The sequence below is a fragment of the Hippocampus bargibanti genome, linkage group LG08, assembly GCF_051943395.1.
Source record: "Hippocampus bargibanti isolate YZ-2025 linkage group LG08, ASM5194339v1, whole genome shotgun sequence".
NCBI classification, from domain to species: domain Eukaryota; kingdom Metazoa; phylum Chordata; class Actinopteri; order Syngnathiformes; family Syngnathidae; genus Hippocampus; species Hippocampus bargibanti.
In genome coordinates, this window is record NC_142741.1 from 23,089,105 (window position 1) to 23,105,808 (window position 16,704).

Consider the following 16,704-nt stretch of genomic DNA (forward strand, 5'->3'; position numbering starts at 1 on the left):
ATGTTTGCAAGGAAGACTTTAAAATTGTCCTTTAATTTGAATTTTGAGTGATACATGTGATACGTGTGTGTGTGTGCGCGCGCGCGCGTGTGTGCGCGCGTGTGTGTGCTCTGTGAATGACTGGCAACCAGTCTAGGATGGGCTTGAAAAATGGCTGGATGCTACTGTTGTTTTGCTTCCAAAAGCTATCAAGTGGCAGCTGCTGAACTGAAATTGCATTTTTACAATCACCCCCAAAACTATTGGAACGCTCGATTCCTTTGTTTGTGTTGTATACTGAAGACATTTGGGTGTCAGATTAAAAGATGGAAATGAGACAAACGTTCACAATTCCAACTTTTATGTGATGGTACGGTATTTATATCATGATGTGTTGAACAAACCAGCACAGAGCATATTTTGCTTGAACCCACTGACTTCTTAAAGGACAACCGACACCTCCCCACAAGGTATGTCTATAATTTGTAAAATCAGTTCAAATGACTTTTACTGAGCGTATTTTACAAAGATTCCACCGCATATAGCTATATTTTACGTTTTAAGACTCACGCTGAATATTCAGGAAGTCTTGTTTTCGAGTTGATGACGATCATCTACGTGACGTCACATTTGGAACGCCCCCTGATCGAGAAAGCGTCACACAATGCATTTTGGGTACTTTGTTTGGTCTGAAAACATCGTGTTCATGGCAAAATTAGACATATGCCGAAACATGTCAGGTAATTGAACAGCTAAAAAACACTGACTGTAAGAAAATAATCTGTTGAAAATTAGACATCAAGTGGACAGGATGAACTGAATACAACAATTACGAGGAAGTAAAAGTGGTAATTCTATCTCTTATTCATCTCATCTCTAGATGAATAAGAAATGTTTTTCCGCGTACAACAAAAACAAAGGAAATGAATTTGCCATTACAGTACGTACTTTTGGCGTGGACTGTATACCGAAATGTACATTTTGTTATGCACAATTAAAATGCACATTCTCCCCTACGCCAAACACGAAAAACAAAATGTATTGATAAAAACACCAAACTGTAGTATTTCACTATTGACGTACACAAATGTGTTTTTTGAAAGTTCACTTTAATGCTCGATGCATTTGCAAAGCGCCACAGAAGGCCACTGAATCAGTCCTAACACAGAGTATGCTTTGAGGATTTCATTTTATGTAACTTGTCACATCAAAGCACTTTCGGATACATTTGGGCTAACTGATGGTGTTATCTGACCGGGTTCTTTTTTCATAACACTGCATCTTCTATTATATCACCTGTTTTTTTTTTTCATGATTATGGATTGACTTGTATGGCCTATTAGTGAGCTCCTGGCCTGTATTTACTTCTCAAACATGCAAATCCTGACCTCTCCCAGAGTGGGTGCGTATCTGGTGGTGTCCCACGCGGTTGAGACAGGGGGGAAGGGTACAACATGCAGATTACCGTTTTTTAAAAGAAAGTGTTGTCTGTTAAACCGGGGAAATTAGCCAGATTTTTTAGATGAAGAAACAGATTGATTCAAATAATATTATGACTTTTTTGTATTAATATTATAATGTAATCATTTTTGGGTGACGTAAGAGTTGTCTAAAGTGTATATGTATATATTCATTTATTAATGAGATACATTGTGCCACAGCACAAAGCCGTGCCTGCTTCCTCCACAGTGCCCGCCCATTCGGGTTGATAGTAGGCGATTGATTACGTCTCTGGGATTTTCTGCGGAAGGAACACACAGACTCAGATTCGCTCTCTATTCAACGGAACAAAAATATATAACTTGCAAAAAAACAAGCAAGGACTTAATTCAGCGTTGTGTTTTTATAATTTTTTTAAATATTTGGGCTGGTCCACGTCCCGTGTCGTGCGCTGTTTCAAAGAAAGAGTCGTGCAGGACTTGGAAGTGAGTAAACCGGAGCTCCGCCGCAGTCTTTGGATGTGTGGCGGTTGTACGCCGGGGAGTGGGTTGGGTCGCCCGGGTGCCTGGCGCAGGTCCTCGGCGATAAGGTGAACGGAAGAAAGGACTCCCTGTTTTTTTTTGGACTGGTCGCCGCGTGGGGGGCCGTTGGAGTACCTTGCGTGGATTTGTTTCGTCAAAGAGGAGGATTCACCTTACGATCTTTTTCCTGGTCCGGTGGAGCCGCGACTCGTTTGTTCATCCAGAAGGCATCGAGTGGGTCGCTGGGCCGGCCAAGGCACGATGGCAACCGGTGTGCTTCTCGTCGCCTTCGCGGTGCTTGGTAAGTCAATCAAGACAAATTTAAGAAGTCTCATTGTACAGCAGTTTTTGTTGCACTTCGTTCTTGTGTCCACCGTGGGTCAGTATTAATCGAATGTAGACGTTTTACTTTATGAATCTGTCAGTTTAGAGTCAGGTGGAGATTGTGCATCATATACAGTTTGTACTACTTACCCATTATGGAGTTCAAGGGACATAGTTAATACTGCAAATCATGTAACACAATATGATAATAAAAACCAATGACTTAAATATACTGATTATGAAAATACAACTATTCACGTTAAAATCATTTAAATTCATTTAAAATATCTGAAAACAAGGGGCTAATTACTGGTCACCAAGGCAACTGAAACCTTTTCACGCATTTGCACGTGCACACCTCTGTTGAAGTGTCAAGTGTACCCCCCCAAATAAAAATGCGCATGCATTGACAAGCCACTTTAGAAGGTGGCAGTGACTTTTTTTTCTTTATGAATTTAAGATGCTGTAGCAGTTTGTCCGTTTCTGTCCTTCAAAGTAGACTGGGCACAGATGAAGCCGATGCGACTAATTATGGCACTTCCAGGCTATTGTTGGATTGGATTTGCCTTTATTAGTCTCGCAGTGGAGAAATTTACATTTCATAGCAGCAAATGAAAAGAATACAAGTAGAAAAACAAAATACATGAGCTGCTGGAAAGGCATCCACTCTCATGCGCCGTTTTGAAGTCAAAATAACAAAAAAAAAAAACTAAATAACAAATAATATGACAACACAAAGACAATATGACAACACAAAGACACAAGTCATTCCTTCTAAAGCACTTTCTGTACCGTCTTTGTAGGCACAAACTGCTTCATGTAACAAAGACGTTATGCTTCTCCCTGAAATGTAAACATCAATGACATCAAAGGGGAATCACTTCAATGACAGACCAAAGGTGCAATGATACTCCAGTGATAAAGACGTTACTCAAAGTAGAGTCACTGCAATAACGTGAGCAGCTGTGCATGTGAGTGTGTTGAACTAGGTTAATGTCATATTTAGACTTTAGTCACAGATTAACCCTATAGATGCTCATAGTCTGGTGTGGATTGCCTACTATTGTTTAGAGTTGCCACACACATAACACTGACGCGCACCTGGATGATGCATCACATCAAGATGTGACATCACTAAGTTTTGTCATGCACTCAGACACCCTTATGCAAGTTTGTGGTTAACATTCATTTGTCACCCAAGTTCCACTGTATTGGGCGTCTCACACAAGCTATGACACAGTGTGATTGATAGAAGCAAACATTCATAGACACAAGCTTGCTGGCACCAACGCACGCCCCCAAACAAACACCAGATGGCTTTTGCGCCTTCTTGAATATGGGAAGCCTGTCATCAACTAAAGGGGTTGAATGCTGGCCGGGGGAAGAGGAGGGGCTACTGGCCCCAACCCGGCCAAGAGGATTACCGTTTGCGGCTGACTGCGTCTTGCCGTCCCATTTCAGGCACTTTCACTCGGGCACGAGTGGTTTTCCAATTGATAAACGCAACAGATTTGATCTACGGTGAAAGCCGGGGAACTGCTGGTTCTGCGATTGCATAATAAAATGAATCACGCGGTGAAATTGGAAGCGGTTTGTGCGGGTGGGAGGTGTAGGTGTGTGTCGGTGTGTGTCGGTGTGTGTCGGTGTGCATATGCATCATGGTTCATGGGGCTTCATGATCTTCTCACAAGGTGACATGTTGCTCGGATTATGGTGGATATCGATTCTGTCATAATTGACATGATGCCGAAGTCTTTGGCTTGTTTACTGATCAGTAGCGGAGAAACAACGTAATAATGGTAAATGCATCGCTTTAGTGTTGTAGTAGTTACTATAATCTATATATAGTACATCACATCCTATAAAAAGTCAAATGTCTCTTTTTGGATTGGATTAGCCTTTATTAGTCTCGCAGTGGCGAAATAATAATAATAATAATAATAATAATAATAATAATACATTCATTTTATAAGCGCCTTTCAAAACTCTCAAGGACACTTTACAGTTACATCGTGTACACACCACCAGTCACTCTCCGAAATGTACATTTCACAGCAACAAAGTGATAAAAGTAAGAGGAAAGCAAAGGAAGAAGTAGAAAAACAAAATACAGGACCAGCTGTAAAGGCAGCCACTCTAGCGGCACCATCTTGAAGTCAAAACAACAACAAAAAAACAACAAAATAACAAATAATGTCACACAACAGAAAAGACACAGACATTCAATCTTAAGCACTGTCTGCACAATCACTGTTGTACGAAGCAGTTCAAGATGAAAGAGGAGAAGATCAAAGCATTGTTTTCACCAGTGGATCAGCGACGTCATGGTAAAATGTGCACATATGCTACAAGCTAAATGTTAAAAGGAAACACGAAGGAGACTGTCTCAAATCTCCTGTGCCACGTAAATCCGCTTCAATTCCAAGCCGCGACAGTTCCACATACACATCGGCACAGGTGCACGTATGCTACAAGCTAAATGTTTAAAGCAAACTCGAAGGACGGAGAGAGGCTGTCTCAAATCTCCTGTGCCACGTAAATCCGCTTCAATTCCAAGCCGCAACAGTTCCACATATGCATCGGCGCTTTGCGCTGACACTCCTTTCTTCTCATGGCGGGCTCCTCAAGCCATGCATTCGTCCAGACGCAAACTGTCCAAAAGCTCCAATGTTTCTGCTGAGGAAAGCGTGGTTGTAAAACTGATGCCCATTACAGGCACAAAAAAGCATAATCACCCCAGAGCTGTCCAGCGATGACTGTTAAATGGCACTGACATTCCTCCCAAATCAAAAACAGTGCTGACATATTCGTGCTGGCGAAAAGGCGCAACCGCTCAGCAGTCTCCTCCTTGATGAATGTCATGTTCAAAAATGCTGATAAACAATCCGCATCCGGGCCACACGACCCACAACAACATAAAATGACAAAAGAAAACACAAAAACAACATAAAAAATGCAGGGCTTGTGAGAGCATTTGCCGACGGCTGCCAACTTGATACACTAGCATGACAGTTATGAATTTTATAATGTCTGGACAGTTAATTTCAGGAAGATGACAGCTTGACCATGGAAAGTACTATTTTTTTTGTTCCATTATTTCCAGTGGGGGGAAACTGACTTCAAATTGGAGGTCAACCAACATCTCTACAGGATTGTGTCCGACCTTTCTGTAATTTGGAGCTGTCCGTCTTTCTTCTCTCCCAGCTGGATGAGCCCAAAAAAAAACACAATACAGTGAGACCTCAACTTACAAACACCTTAACTTACAAACTTTTCATTTTACAAACGTCAAATTTATGAAAATTAAACCTTATAATAAGCACTATTTTCATAATACACACCCACCACGGCTGGCGGAGTGATCTTCGGTGGAAACACACGAGCGAACAGCACCAGAGGTTAAGTTACCAACAGTCCTTATGGAAGGTGACTCTCCTTCCATAAACCATCAACGACCATCAAAAAGGTAAATAAAACTTTATTTTACAGCACAATTTATTTCTTTAATTACAGTCTTCATGTAATGCGCCTCTCTTTCCAAACAGCAATTTCCTTTAAACCTTCGACCTCCAACGCCATTCCATCAAGCCATAAATGACTATCACAAATGTAAATAAAGTGACTTTATGATACAATTCAGTGTATTTCTTTCATTACAATACAATAGCACATTTATTATACATAGAATAAGGTATGTTGTGTGTAGTTTTAAGGCTCATTTAGTTGAAAAGTATATTTCATAGAAACCCGGGAACGGATTATTCCCATTTTAATGGTTTCCTATGGGAATTTTTTTTCGAGATACACACTTTTCGCCTTACACACTCTGTCTGGGAACCAATTAAGTTCGTAAATTGAGGTCTCACTGTACTGCCAAGTTGTGCTCCCAGTAAAAGTCCAACCAGGTAGCCGACCCCCGATTCCCCCCCCCCCCCAACCCCTAAATCAATAAATAAATGGAATAAACCGTTTTTGCCACAGAAGCCATTCATACTTACTTCACCTTGCATCAGGACTTTTTGTTTTTGCTGAGTTCGCAACTTGATGTGTGTTTATGTGCGAGATTATTTGTGTGATGTAAACCCAACAAAGAGCGGCGCCCCGAGGCTTGCATGCTTGTTAGCTTTTCAAACATGCAGTAGTTATGTGCGTGCTTGCATGTTTGTGTGTGTGTTTATTTTAACTTGAAATATGTGTGTCTACCTACGTAATGCATTTGGAGGTGTGTGTGTGTGTGTGTGGGGGGGGGGGGGGGGGGGTAGCTCCACAACTAGGAATATCATGTACAAAGTATGGTATGTATTTGAGAGAGCTAGATCATTAGGTGTTCAGCATCTTCATTTGCATTGCGTGTTTCAAAGCACACATCCTTTTTTTTCTTACATTGTATATTAGGATATTATTGTTCTTTTAATATGAAAGCCTGATGTGTTTGGAGGGAAATAGAGATTTCAAAACAAAAATGTAGAATACAGTGATACCTTCGCTTACAAAGGCTTTAGCTAACGAACTTTTCGCCTTACGAACATTAAGTTTGCGAGAATCTAATTTTGGCATACAAACTAGTTTTCGGCGGACGAACCAAACCACACAGCGCCACGGTGGCTGGCGGACTAGTTTTCCACACACCCTCTCTGTGTGCAGACGTGGTTTGTGATTGTGTGGAGTACTTTTTGCTATTATGAGACCGAAAAAGACCCCACCACAGGCTAGTGTTCAGCCTAGGAAAACATTAAAGAAAATTACGGTCGAGCAGAAGAAGTAGATTATCGAAAAACTCGAATTAGGTGTGCGTTCGTGTGACTGAGTGTCCCAGTACCGGTATTCTAAGTCGACCATTGCTACGTGGGGCTGAGTGTGTGTTGAAAAACTTCTGTTGATTTGGATTACCGAAAAGCAGCTAGCAGTGGACAGTGAATGAGGGTATAATCGCAGAGAAAGCACGGCAACTTCACTCGGATATCATCAAGAGGCCACTACATACATGACCATTACAAAGGTAAATTCTTCTACCCAGGAAGCGATGACAATAATCACATTAAAATGTCGTTTAAAAAAGAAACGTTTAAAGTTCTTCACGCACTGTAAACATTCTCTTGAGTATAAAGCCATTCTCGAAAATTAGGGTCGATCACACAGCATAAAAGCACTTATGTAACCGATATTTTCATACATTATGTTTACAGCCATTATGCGTGTATTCACATTTCTGTGCGATGCCAAAACTCAATGCTCTATATTCAATAATTCATATGAACATTTTAGTGTTTCAAAGAGCTTTGTGGCACCGTGGGTGTGCAATTTGACACCTCCGAAGAGGAGACGTCGTTTCAACAATTTAAATTTCGCACGGAGGATTTCAGTTTTGCCACTCCCTGATACCCAACCTTGTTCCTAATGGGACCCAACAGGTGATGCCTTGAACGATGCATAGCGAGGATTTTACTGTGTGTGTGTGTGTGTCTGTGTCAGCTTTGTGGGTATCAAGAGTCAGCTGTTAGTGCGCTTGAATGTTTTCCATGTGTCAAATGACACAAAGGCGGCACTGTTGGGATTATCGGGAAAAAAATTCGTAACTCACCGTTTTGTGTAGCCCCCCCCCCCAACGCCCCCACAAATGTACAACCCTGGCATCGCTGCCCCTTCACCCCCCGATCAGGAAATCTGTTTTAATGCAGGGACATGTTGAGTCATTTGCCAGCCTGCGTTTCATCTTCCTTTTGCCCCCCCAACCGCACCCTCCACTTGTTATTCTTCCACGCTTGTTATATTCCGTAGTCGTGCGCGATCTCCCATTGCGTCCTAAGCTTGTTTTTGTGTGCACCCATGACAGCCGTCCTTTTGTTCCATGGCTTGCGTCGCATCATAAAGTCGTGAGGGAGTGTGGGAGGGGAACAACCTGCAAAAGGATGTGGAAGACAATCAGCTTGTCAGTCACCCAGCACCTCTGCCATGGTTTCCTGTTAAGTCACGATGAAAGCTCCACGTGTGTATCGAAAACGTGTCCGTTCGCTGCGGACTGAGACGTCAACGATCAATTGTGCTTGCAAAAGAGCGTTGTCCCCTGTGTTGACTCTTGCACCAGATAAGCTAAAGTGGTACATCCGTCGGTTAATGGTGTTTTCTACCGACATGGCAATCGACAGGCCTGTCATACAGACTTCACAGCCACCGATGGAAGCAAACTGCCATGTTGTACTGCCATCGGCCTGTCGGGCACGAATGTCTTTGTCAACGAGACAAGACTCACTATTGACACATTTCTGTCGGGAAAATTGCCGACGACAAGCTCGTGTGCGTCGCACTTCATCAGTCGCGGTTGTAAGCGGGCAGATGTCACGTGGGCGGCCACGCACGTTTCTGTCGCTCATTAGAACATTGGAGCTTACGCTAGATAAGGGCCGAGCATGCTAACGTTCTGCTCTTGATACTCGGAAGACTCCACCGCTTTCTTTACGATCAGTGCGGCTGACCTATATTTTCCATCCGAATTTTGTATCACGGTTCGAAGATAATATATTTATTCCCAGCAGTATATTCTTTTCATATCCACAAAACGAATGCGAATTAATTTTTTTGGTCTTCCCGTCAAATGTGACGTCAACCTCGGTGATGCCAAGCCAATAAGATCTTCCACAAGCTATTTAGAATCGGTTCTGGCTGATGCAATTAACCTATTTTAGCGATTGAACAATTTCTTTAGCGAATCGGATTTCACAGGGCCAGCTCGCTGTGCCACGGCGATGTCAGTATTTTCCCATCGTTTGATGGGAAGTTTAGAGCAAGCTATTTCTGACTACCAACTGAATATGTTTAGTAATTGGCGTCTCTCATGAAGAAGATTAATGTAATTTTTAAATTAATTAATTTGTGTATTTATTTATTTACCGTATTTATTCGAATATAACGCGCAAAATTTACTACCTAAAAAAAGAACTCAACAGTTTGGGTGCGCGTTATAAACGAGGCCTCGGGAAAAAAATCTCACATATATTTAATGCTTTATCCCTTCCAGGAGGGGGCACCATTTCCATGGTTGATCGCACCCTTCAGTTTTGTTTCTGGAAAAACCCGGATCACGAGCATTCCTTTTTTTTATTGTTGATTACCATTTCTTTAGCTACGCTTCATTTCCATTCTTCGCCTCACCCACACTGAAACGTGAGTTAAGCATTGCTGTTTAGCACAATTACCAGTATCCAGAGTTTTGATTCAGTGTTTACATCGTCATTCAGTGTTTACATTGTCAATAAATGATTTTTATCACAATGCTTGGTCTGAGCCGAGAAAAAGTGAAACTACATTTTATACTGATTTTTAATTGAAAATTAGGGTTGCTTATTATTTTTGTCCAAGTGACACATTCATCTGTATTGCAGTTTCCCTCTTGTATGTTACGAATTGGGTGAACCGAATACTGTAAACTCAACTGTTAGTTTAGAGCACAGGTGTCAAAGTCAAGGCCCGGGGGGCCCAATCTGGCCCGCCACATCATATTATTCGTCCCGTGATAGCAAATCAAGCATGTCAAGTGCCATGATGCTTGCTAAAGTCCGAACCAACATGTAAATTTGTCCCATGTAAACCACAAAATAAGTCATTACTTGTATTTACTTCAGGTTTGAAAAGTAGCTATTAATTAATTTGTTGTGCGTTCTGTATACGTCATGTGGAGGAGGTGAAACATTCCAATGGTTCTCCCAAATTAATAACGACCCTCGATAGGAAATTGTAACTACAATGTGCCCCGCGGCAAAAAAAAAAAAATGAGTGACACCCCTGGTTTCGAGTGACTCTCCTGCTTATCATTTACATGCGGTGTTTTAAAGAGACACTTTCTCGAATCTGATACTCTGATGCGATACTTCCCCCCCAGTTCATATCCAAAGATAAGGGAGAATATGACGATGAATCACGTTCTTGAGGGAGCCTTCCTGTCAGCGGCTGTGATTCAGCAGAGAATGGCCGAAACAAAACACAAGAGCAAGCTCACTGACGGGACTCCTCCGCATCCCAACTTCTTGCCAGTTTTTTTTTCTTTGACATGGCGTTTTTCTCCCAAAATCCTTTCTCGTTAATTTTGGCAAAGTGACCTACAAAACACCACCTTGGTGATTTTGTTGGACCACTTCACCGTGTTCTTCTCAGCTGAATGAGTGGCCCTCCAGCTGCCTCTTCCTCCTCCTCATACTCCTCCAGTGAGTAGCCCCTGACCTCCTCCCCCACTCCAAGTCTAAACAGTGCTCTGCCGAGCACGACTCTTCTTCAAACAAATCCATTTAGAAAATGCCCCCACCTGAAGGGCGATTCAAAAGAGATTTCCAACTCCCTTAAGGCCATTCTTTTTTTTAAACCTCAAAATGATATTTTACAACAAAACATTCTCCTCCCTTGAGGGGGTTTGTTATCACACTTTAAAAAAAATCTCTATTCCCAATTTATTGTTTTTTTTTAACCACACGTCACAAGAACAATTGCGACGAGTCCGTTAACTTCATTTAGTGCCATATAACGCCACTGTACAATTGCGTCCTCCTGTACGTGTAGGCGGGAAAAGGGTAATAAAAGGAACAGTGTAACTAAGCCAAAGCTGTCATCATGAACAACAAGGTTAGCGACGCCGGTAATTCATTATCCCTGTTGGTACTTGTCCACGTTGGCTTGTTTACGTCTGGAAATGTAGTACTGGATAGGAACGTGCTGAATCTGAAAATGTGTAAGCTCCGTTGCTGCTCATAAGGGTGCAGACTACCAAATTCAAGCAGTAATGTACCATATTTTCCGGTGTATAAGGCGCACCAGGGTGTACGGCGCACCCCCAATGAATGATGTCTTTTCAATTATTTCCCGTATATAAGCCGCACCGGACTATAAGACGCACCTTCAATGATTGAAAAAAGGTTTCCAAATATAATGTATAAATATATAAAAGGTTTCCAAATATAAGGCACACCACATTATAAGGCGCTACAGTAGAGGCTGGGGTTACGCACTACTTCTTCTACAGGGGGAAATAGAGTCGTGGCAGCTGACAGTCGTTGCGAGGCCTGTGTTGGCTCAATATTACTTCACATAAAAGGCGCATCGGTGTATAAGATGCAGGGTCATCTTTTGACGAAAATCAAGGCTTTTCGGTGTGCCGTATACCCCAGAAAATACGGAATTAGATCAGAAATCAGAAAACCTTTATTGGTCTCACAATGGGGAAATTTGCATGTGCGTACGTTTTATTTTTTATGTATTTTTTAAATATTTTATTGTTTTTAGGAACCAGTAAATGTTCAACAATAGCGAGTTGTGCAATCCAATAAAAAAAAAAGGCAAAAAATAGATGCAAATAAGAAACACCATTTAAATTGTACACAATTTTAGTAACGGCATCCCGACTGGGCAGGAAAAAAAAATTCTGAGCTGTCACTTCTTTGTTTTGATAGTCGTTCTGCGTTTATTGCCCTGAAGGTAAAGACGCATGCCTTTATTTTGGACACCATTTTGATTAAAAACAGACTACCTTGTTTTGGGCAACTTTGACATCGTAGAACCTGAAACATTTAAAAACCGTCAAGTTGGATATCCTTTTAGATGAAGCTAGATTTTTGGGCCCACTTTCAATTTGGTGCTCATTGTTGAAATTTTAACTCATTCACTGCTAGACGTGCAAAAATGTGTGCACTTTAGTGGCAGGGTTTTTTTGGTCATTTTCATTCGAATTCCAGGACCCACAGAATATTGAGTTTTAGTACTCCATAAACATTCAATGCAATGTAAGAAACCTTAGACTCTCTTCTTTCATAAGAAAAAAGAGTTAATTCCTAAATTATATGGGTCTGGAGTTATACGCGCTTGAAATGAGGGTGACTGTCCAAAATACAATGCAATACATACTTATTGGTTTATATAGCGCTTTAACTAAGCTGAAGCTGGAACAAAGCGCTAACATGGAAAAAAGGGAAATACTGCACCCTTGTGAAAGGGAAGAGAACATTGCCAGAGGTCTGGATAGCGCTTTATTGGCACCCAAGCAAGAACAAAACAAAACCCGAACTAATTCGGGAATGACGCTCTACGTCATATTTTCAATTCCCAAAGAAATTCGTGAATGGCAGTGAATGAGTTAAATATAGATTCTTTTTTTATATCTCATTTCCTCATTCACTTCAAATTCCGCATCACCTGGTTGATATAGTTGTTACTTACCCATGGAACAATCCATTTTTTATGTCGACAAGGAAGTATACCCAAGATTTATTTTCTTTCCACATTTCAAAACTTCAATCCAATCGTAGTTGCGCAATTCCGTATATTTTTTTCCTACTCCTTGGGCTTTGTTTTTCTTTGTGCCGCCAGAATATAAACAAATGTATAATAATAATAATTGTAATAATTAAAATTAGATAAACAAATGTAATTGTGCCACTTGCTCAATTGCAAGCCTGCAATATATAACAAGGCAAAGGCAATTTTTTGTGTGTGTGGATATTACCATGTTTCACTATTAGCAAGTACAATATAGCGATGATGATTAATGAACGGGAAACGCTGTCATGTTGCTGTTTGAGGGGGACGAATCTTTGTCTTTTTACCGGCTGAATCCACCTTGGAGGGCTTGGCTAAGCAGTCCAACTAAGACCCATCCCCCCTTTGGGATTTTTGTCTTCTCCGCCCTTCATGCTGTCAGGCTTTGAAAGTGATAATGAAGGGCCAAGCCAGAGGCTTCCGTTTTACTTCTCACACACGCACACACACACACACATCCCGGATCTCGCATCACAAGATGCTGCTATCATTCATTGTAGCCTTGCCCCCCACCTTCGTGGATGCCACACTGGTGGGATTCTCACCAGGTCTTGTAACTATGACGACCACTCCCCACCTGCAAAGAGAGGATCCATATTCAGTAGCTCATACTCGCGATGTGTGCGACTAATTGTATGTGTTTATTTTTTTTTATTTTAAAAGTACACTTTAGTCTCTGTAAAGAGCATTCTGCTCAGACTGCCGTTACGCTCGGTTGATGTGCTTTCTCCCTATTTTTAAGGGGATGCGTATGTGTGTGTGTGTTTGTGTTTCTACTTACTGATGCATATAAATGCATGAATTCACCAGCATGTGTCTTTGGCTGCCTCAAAGGCAAAATGACTGACAATGGCGGAAAAAGTCTGTTTGAAGCGCGCTAATTAATAGTTAATTCGCCCCTCCCGAAACGCACACAATCTGCTGCTTAATCCACAAACTTGCGAATTGATAGCGAGCTGCCAGTCACACAAAATCTCGCCAACGTACATGAAGTGGACGCAGCTGTCATGTCACGATCGTGCAAGAGAACAAGATGGATCATTACGGCTGACGGTGCTTTTTTGAGGGGGGGGGGGGGGGGGGTATCCGTTTTTGCTAATCAACACCAACACTCCAACGTGATTGCGCTTGAACATGACAATATTAGCACTTTTTTTTGTCTGCGTATTATTTGATATATGATTTATACAAGAGAGTAGTCATTGTCTGTTGGATCAATGAGGCATGGGTTGGGGGTTGGGATGATGGGATGTGTGGAGGAGCAGGTGTCTATATGGAGTTAATGGTTTTTGTAGGAGGTGTGTGTGTGCGAGTGTGTGTAAGCGAGCGTTGGGGGCTGGTGCAAACCAGTTTGTCGAGTTACCTTAAACACCATTTGAGAACGCTTTGCCCCCACGGGTAGAAGACAACCACATCTGAGCATGACCGCCTTGTTTAAACAGCTAACTGATGCTATGTCATGTGACCCACTGAAAACTATGAATGAATAAAATTTGCCGCTTGTAGGTCTCCAACTAAGATGACAAATGTTGGAACCTCTCGATTCGTGTATTTTGGGAAATAGTTTGACATTCGATTCCGTTGGGTTTTCCAATCGGAGTTCAAACATCATCACCATAAAAAACGATTATAAGTGGACAGCCAAGTTTAAAATGGTCAAAGTGTCGTATTAAAGTTGATACATTAGTTCTAAAACAATAATGAGCCATCTCACATCGCTTAATTTTCATTCAAATTATAAGTAGGAAAAAAGTGACGAACTGTCAATTATAAGAACAATAAAACTCCACCTAAATATTAACTAGTAACGCATATAAGGTGGGACTTTGAATGGGAATTTGATTACCTCATTTAACTTCCTGGCAAAAGAAAAAAAAGGAAAGTCAAAATGTTTTCAGTTAATATTTCCTCTGATTTTGGTGGCTCATATTTCCCTCAAATGGCGGCCTGATAATCGAGGGATTAGCACGCCGGCTTCACAGTGCAGAGGTCGTGAGTTCCAGCCTCCCTGTGTGGAGTTTGCATGTTCTCCCCGGCCTTGTGTGGGTTTTCTCCGGGTCCTCCGGTTTCCTCCCACATTCAAAAAACATGCACGACAGGCTGATTGGACATTCCAAATTGTTCCCTGGTGTGAGTGTGAGATTGAATAGTTATTTGTTTCTGTATGCCCTGCAATTGCTGGCAAGCAAGTCAGGGTGTCCCCCGCCTAGTGCCCAAAGACAGCTGGGACAGGCTCCAGCGCCCCCCGCGACCCTAATGAGAATGAAGCGCGACGGAAAATGGATGGATGGATACTTCCCTCAAATCATGATTTGTTCACTGACGCCAAAGAAAAAGCAAAATGTTTTTTTTTTGTATTTTTCAAAATATCGATTTTAAAAAACATGTTTCTGTGTGTTTTTTTCTCCAGTTTTCGTTCTCAATTCTACTTCAGAGCCTTTCTACTTGTGATTTTTATCCATGCATTCCTACACAATAATTTTGTGAAATGAAAACTTTTGTGAATGTCCTTTGAGTTTGCGCCTGATTTTTGTTTGCAAGCTTGCCCTTATTTGGAATCAATTGCTTTCCAGCCATCCAGGAAGTCACATTGAATCCTTTTCCCGCTGGCTGGTTTACTATATTGCTGTTACCCCTCTTGAAATAACGCCTACAGCCAATTTCCTATTCGATGTGCCATCTGACGCCATGGATCTACTACACTAGAGCTTGTAACATTTTTCAAGTCTCTGCGTTGTCCCCTTGCGGCACATGCCCAATAACTGAATGGCTTTGTCGATGGCGCACTGCGCTGTACGAAATGGTTTTTGAAAAAGGCCTTAAAGGACAACCGACGTCTCCGGACAAGTTGTGCCCATACTTTTTAAAATGTCTTCAAATGACTTCAAGATTCCACCGCATATAGCCATATTTTGCGTTTTAAGACTCGCGCTGAATATTCCGGAAGTCTTGTTTTTGAGTTGGTGACGAGTACTCACGTTACGTCACTGAAGGAACGCCCCTGACCGAAATGGACACATTGTAGCAGTCCTTCCATCACGTCAATGCATTTTGCTCTACTTTGGTCTGAAAATTTCATGTAGGACCAAAAAGAGGCAGAAGAGGGTGACAAAGCTCCATGTAAGGAATTAATCAGCCTGTGGAAACGGGCTGATTAATTCCTTACACGGCTTTGTCGCCATTTTCTGCCTTTTCTGGGACGCTACATTGCAGTCCAGATGCCTCAAAAAGACACAGATTAAATTCTTTAATCGATTGCAAACATGAATGCTTTCTTCTTCAGAACTATTTGAGTCATATTCATAACTGTATGAGTAACAAGAAAGCATATTCTCCGAATCTGAAGCCATTGTTTTGATTCTCCAGCAAGGCAATACGTCTTGGGGTGACATCACGAACAAGGGGGCGGGACCTTCTGAAACTGGTACTTTTTAGTACTTTTTAGACACTTTAAGTCATTTTTATTGGTGTTTTGCATTTGATTAAAAATATCATACTGTGTGTTTTGAGTATTTTAGATGCTATAAAACGTTTTTCTGATGTCAGTTAAGAAACAGAAGTGTGTCGGTTGTCCTTTAAGCATTTCAATCAAAGGCGAGCTGTTTTTTTTTAAAGCCGATCCCCGTTTTGCAATTGCACTCAATGTCATTGTGTTTATTTGTGGTTTGTGTGTGTATGTGTGTGTGATGTGTATGTCAATCGTTAACTTGATCGCAAGCACAAATTTGTTGTAACTTTGTGATCAGAGACAAGAGAAGCACTCGTGTCACCCATCTGCATTTTGAATAATTTATTCGGAATAAAGTTAGTAGAGAGCAATCTTCAAACAAACCCCATTTTACTTGCGCTTCGGAATGTCGACGCCGCTATGCCATATGTGACACTGAATGGTCTTTATCCGTTTTGGCACGGCCCCTCAACTGCGATGGTGGAGCCTGCATATCTACAGTTTGAAATTAATGTAGCATCTAGAGTGCATTTGTTTCATGATGCGTGACACCGCAATAAAAGGTATACAAGGGTTGGCCTCGGGAGGGTTGAATCGATGGCACTTGAGCTCTGTTTTATGAGCAGAAAAACGGATTAATCGGTTGTTGCAAATTCTGTAGATTGTGGGGTATAATAGGAAATTACTGTATATGAC

General features: G+C 41.5%; 1 protein-coding gene across 2 annotated transcripts in view; it reads left to right on the forward strand.

The window, feature by feature from the left end:
- Positions 1-1,730: 1,730 nt before the first annotated feature.
- Positions 1,731-16,704, forward strand: part of igsf3 (immunoglobulin superfamily, member 3) — a 108,778-nt gene continuing 93,804 nt past the window's right edge. For both annotated transcript variants that reach the window (XM_089002995.1, XM_089002996.1), the window contains exon 1: positions 1,731-2,241. In XM_089002995.1, the coding sequence (XP_088859121.1) occupies positions 2,202-2,241 (40 nt within the window). In that variant the 5' untranslated portion in view covers positions 1,731-2,201. The remainder of the gene's footprint in view (positions 2,242-16,704) is intronic.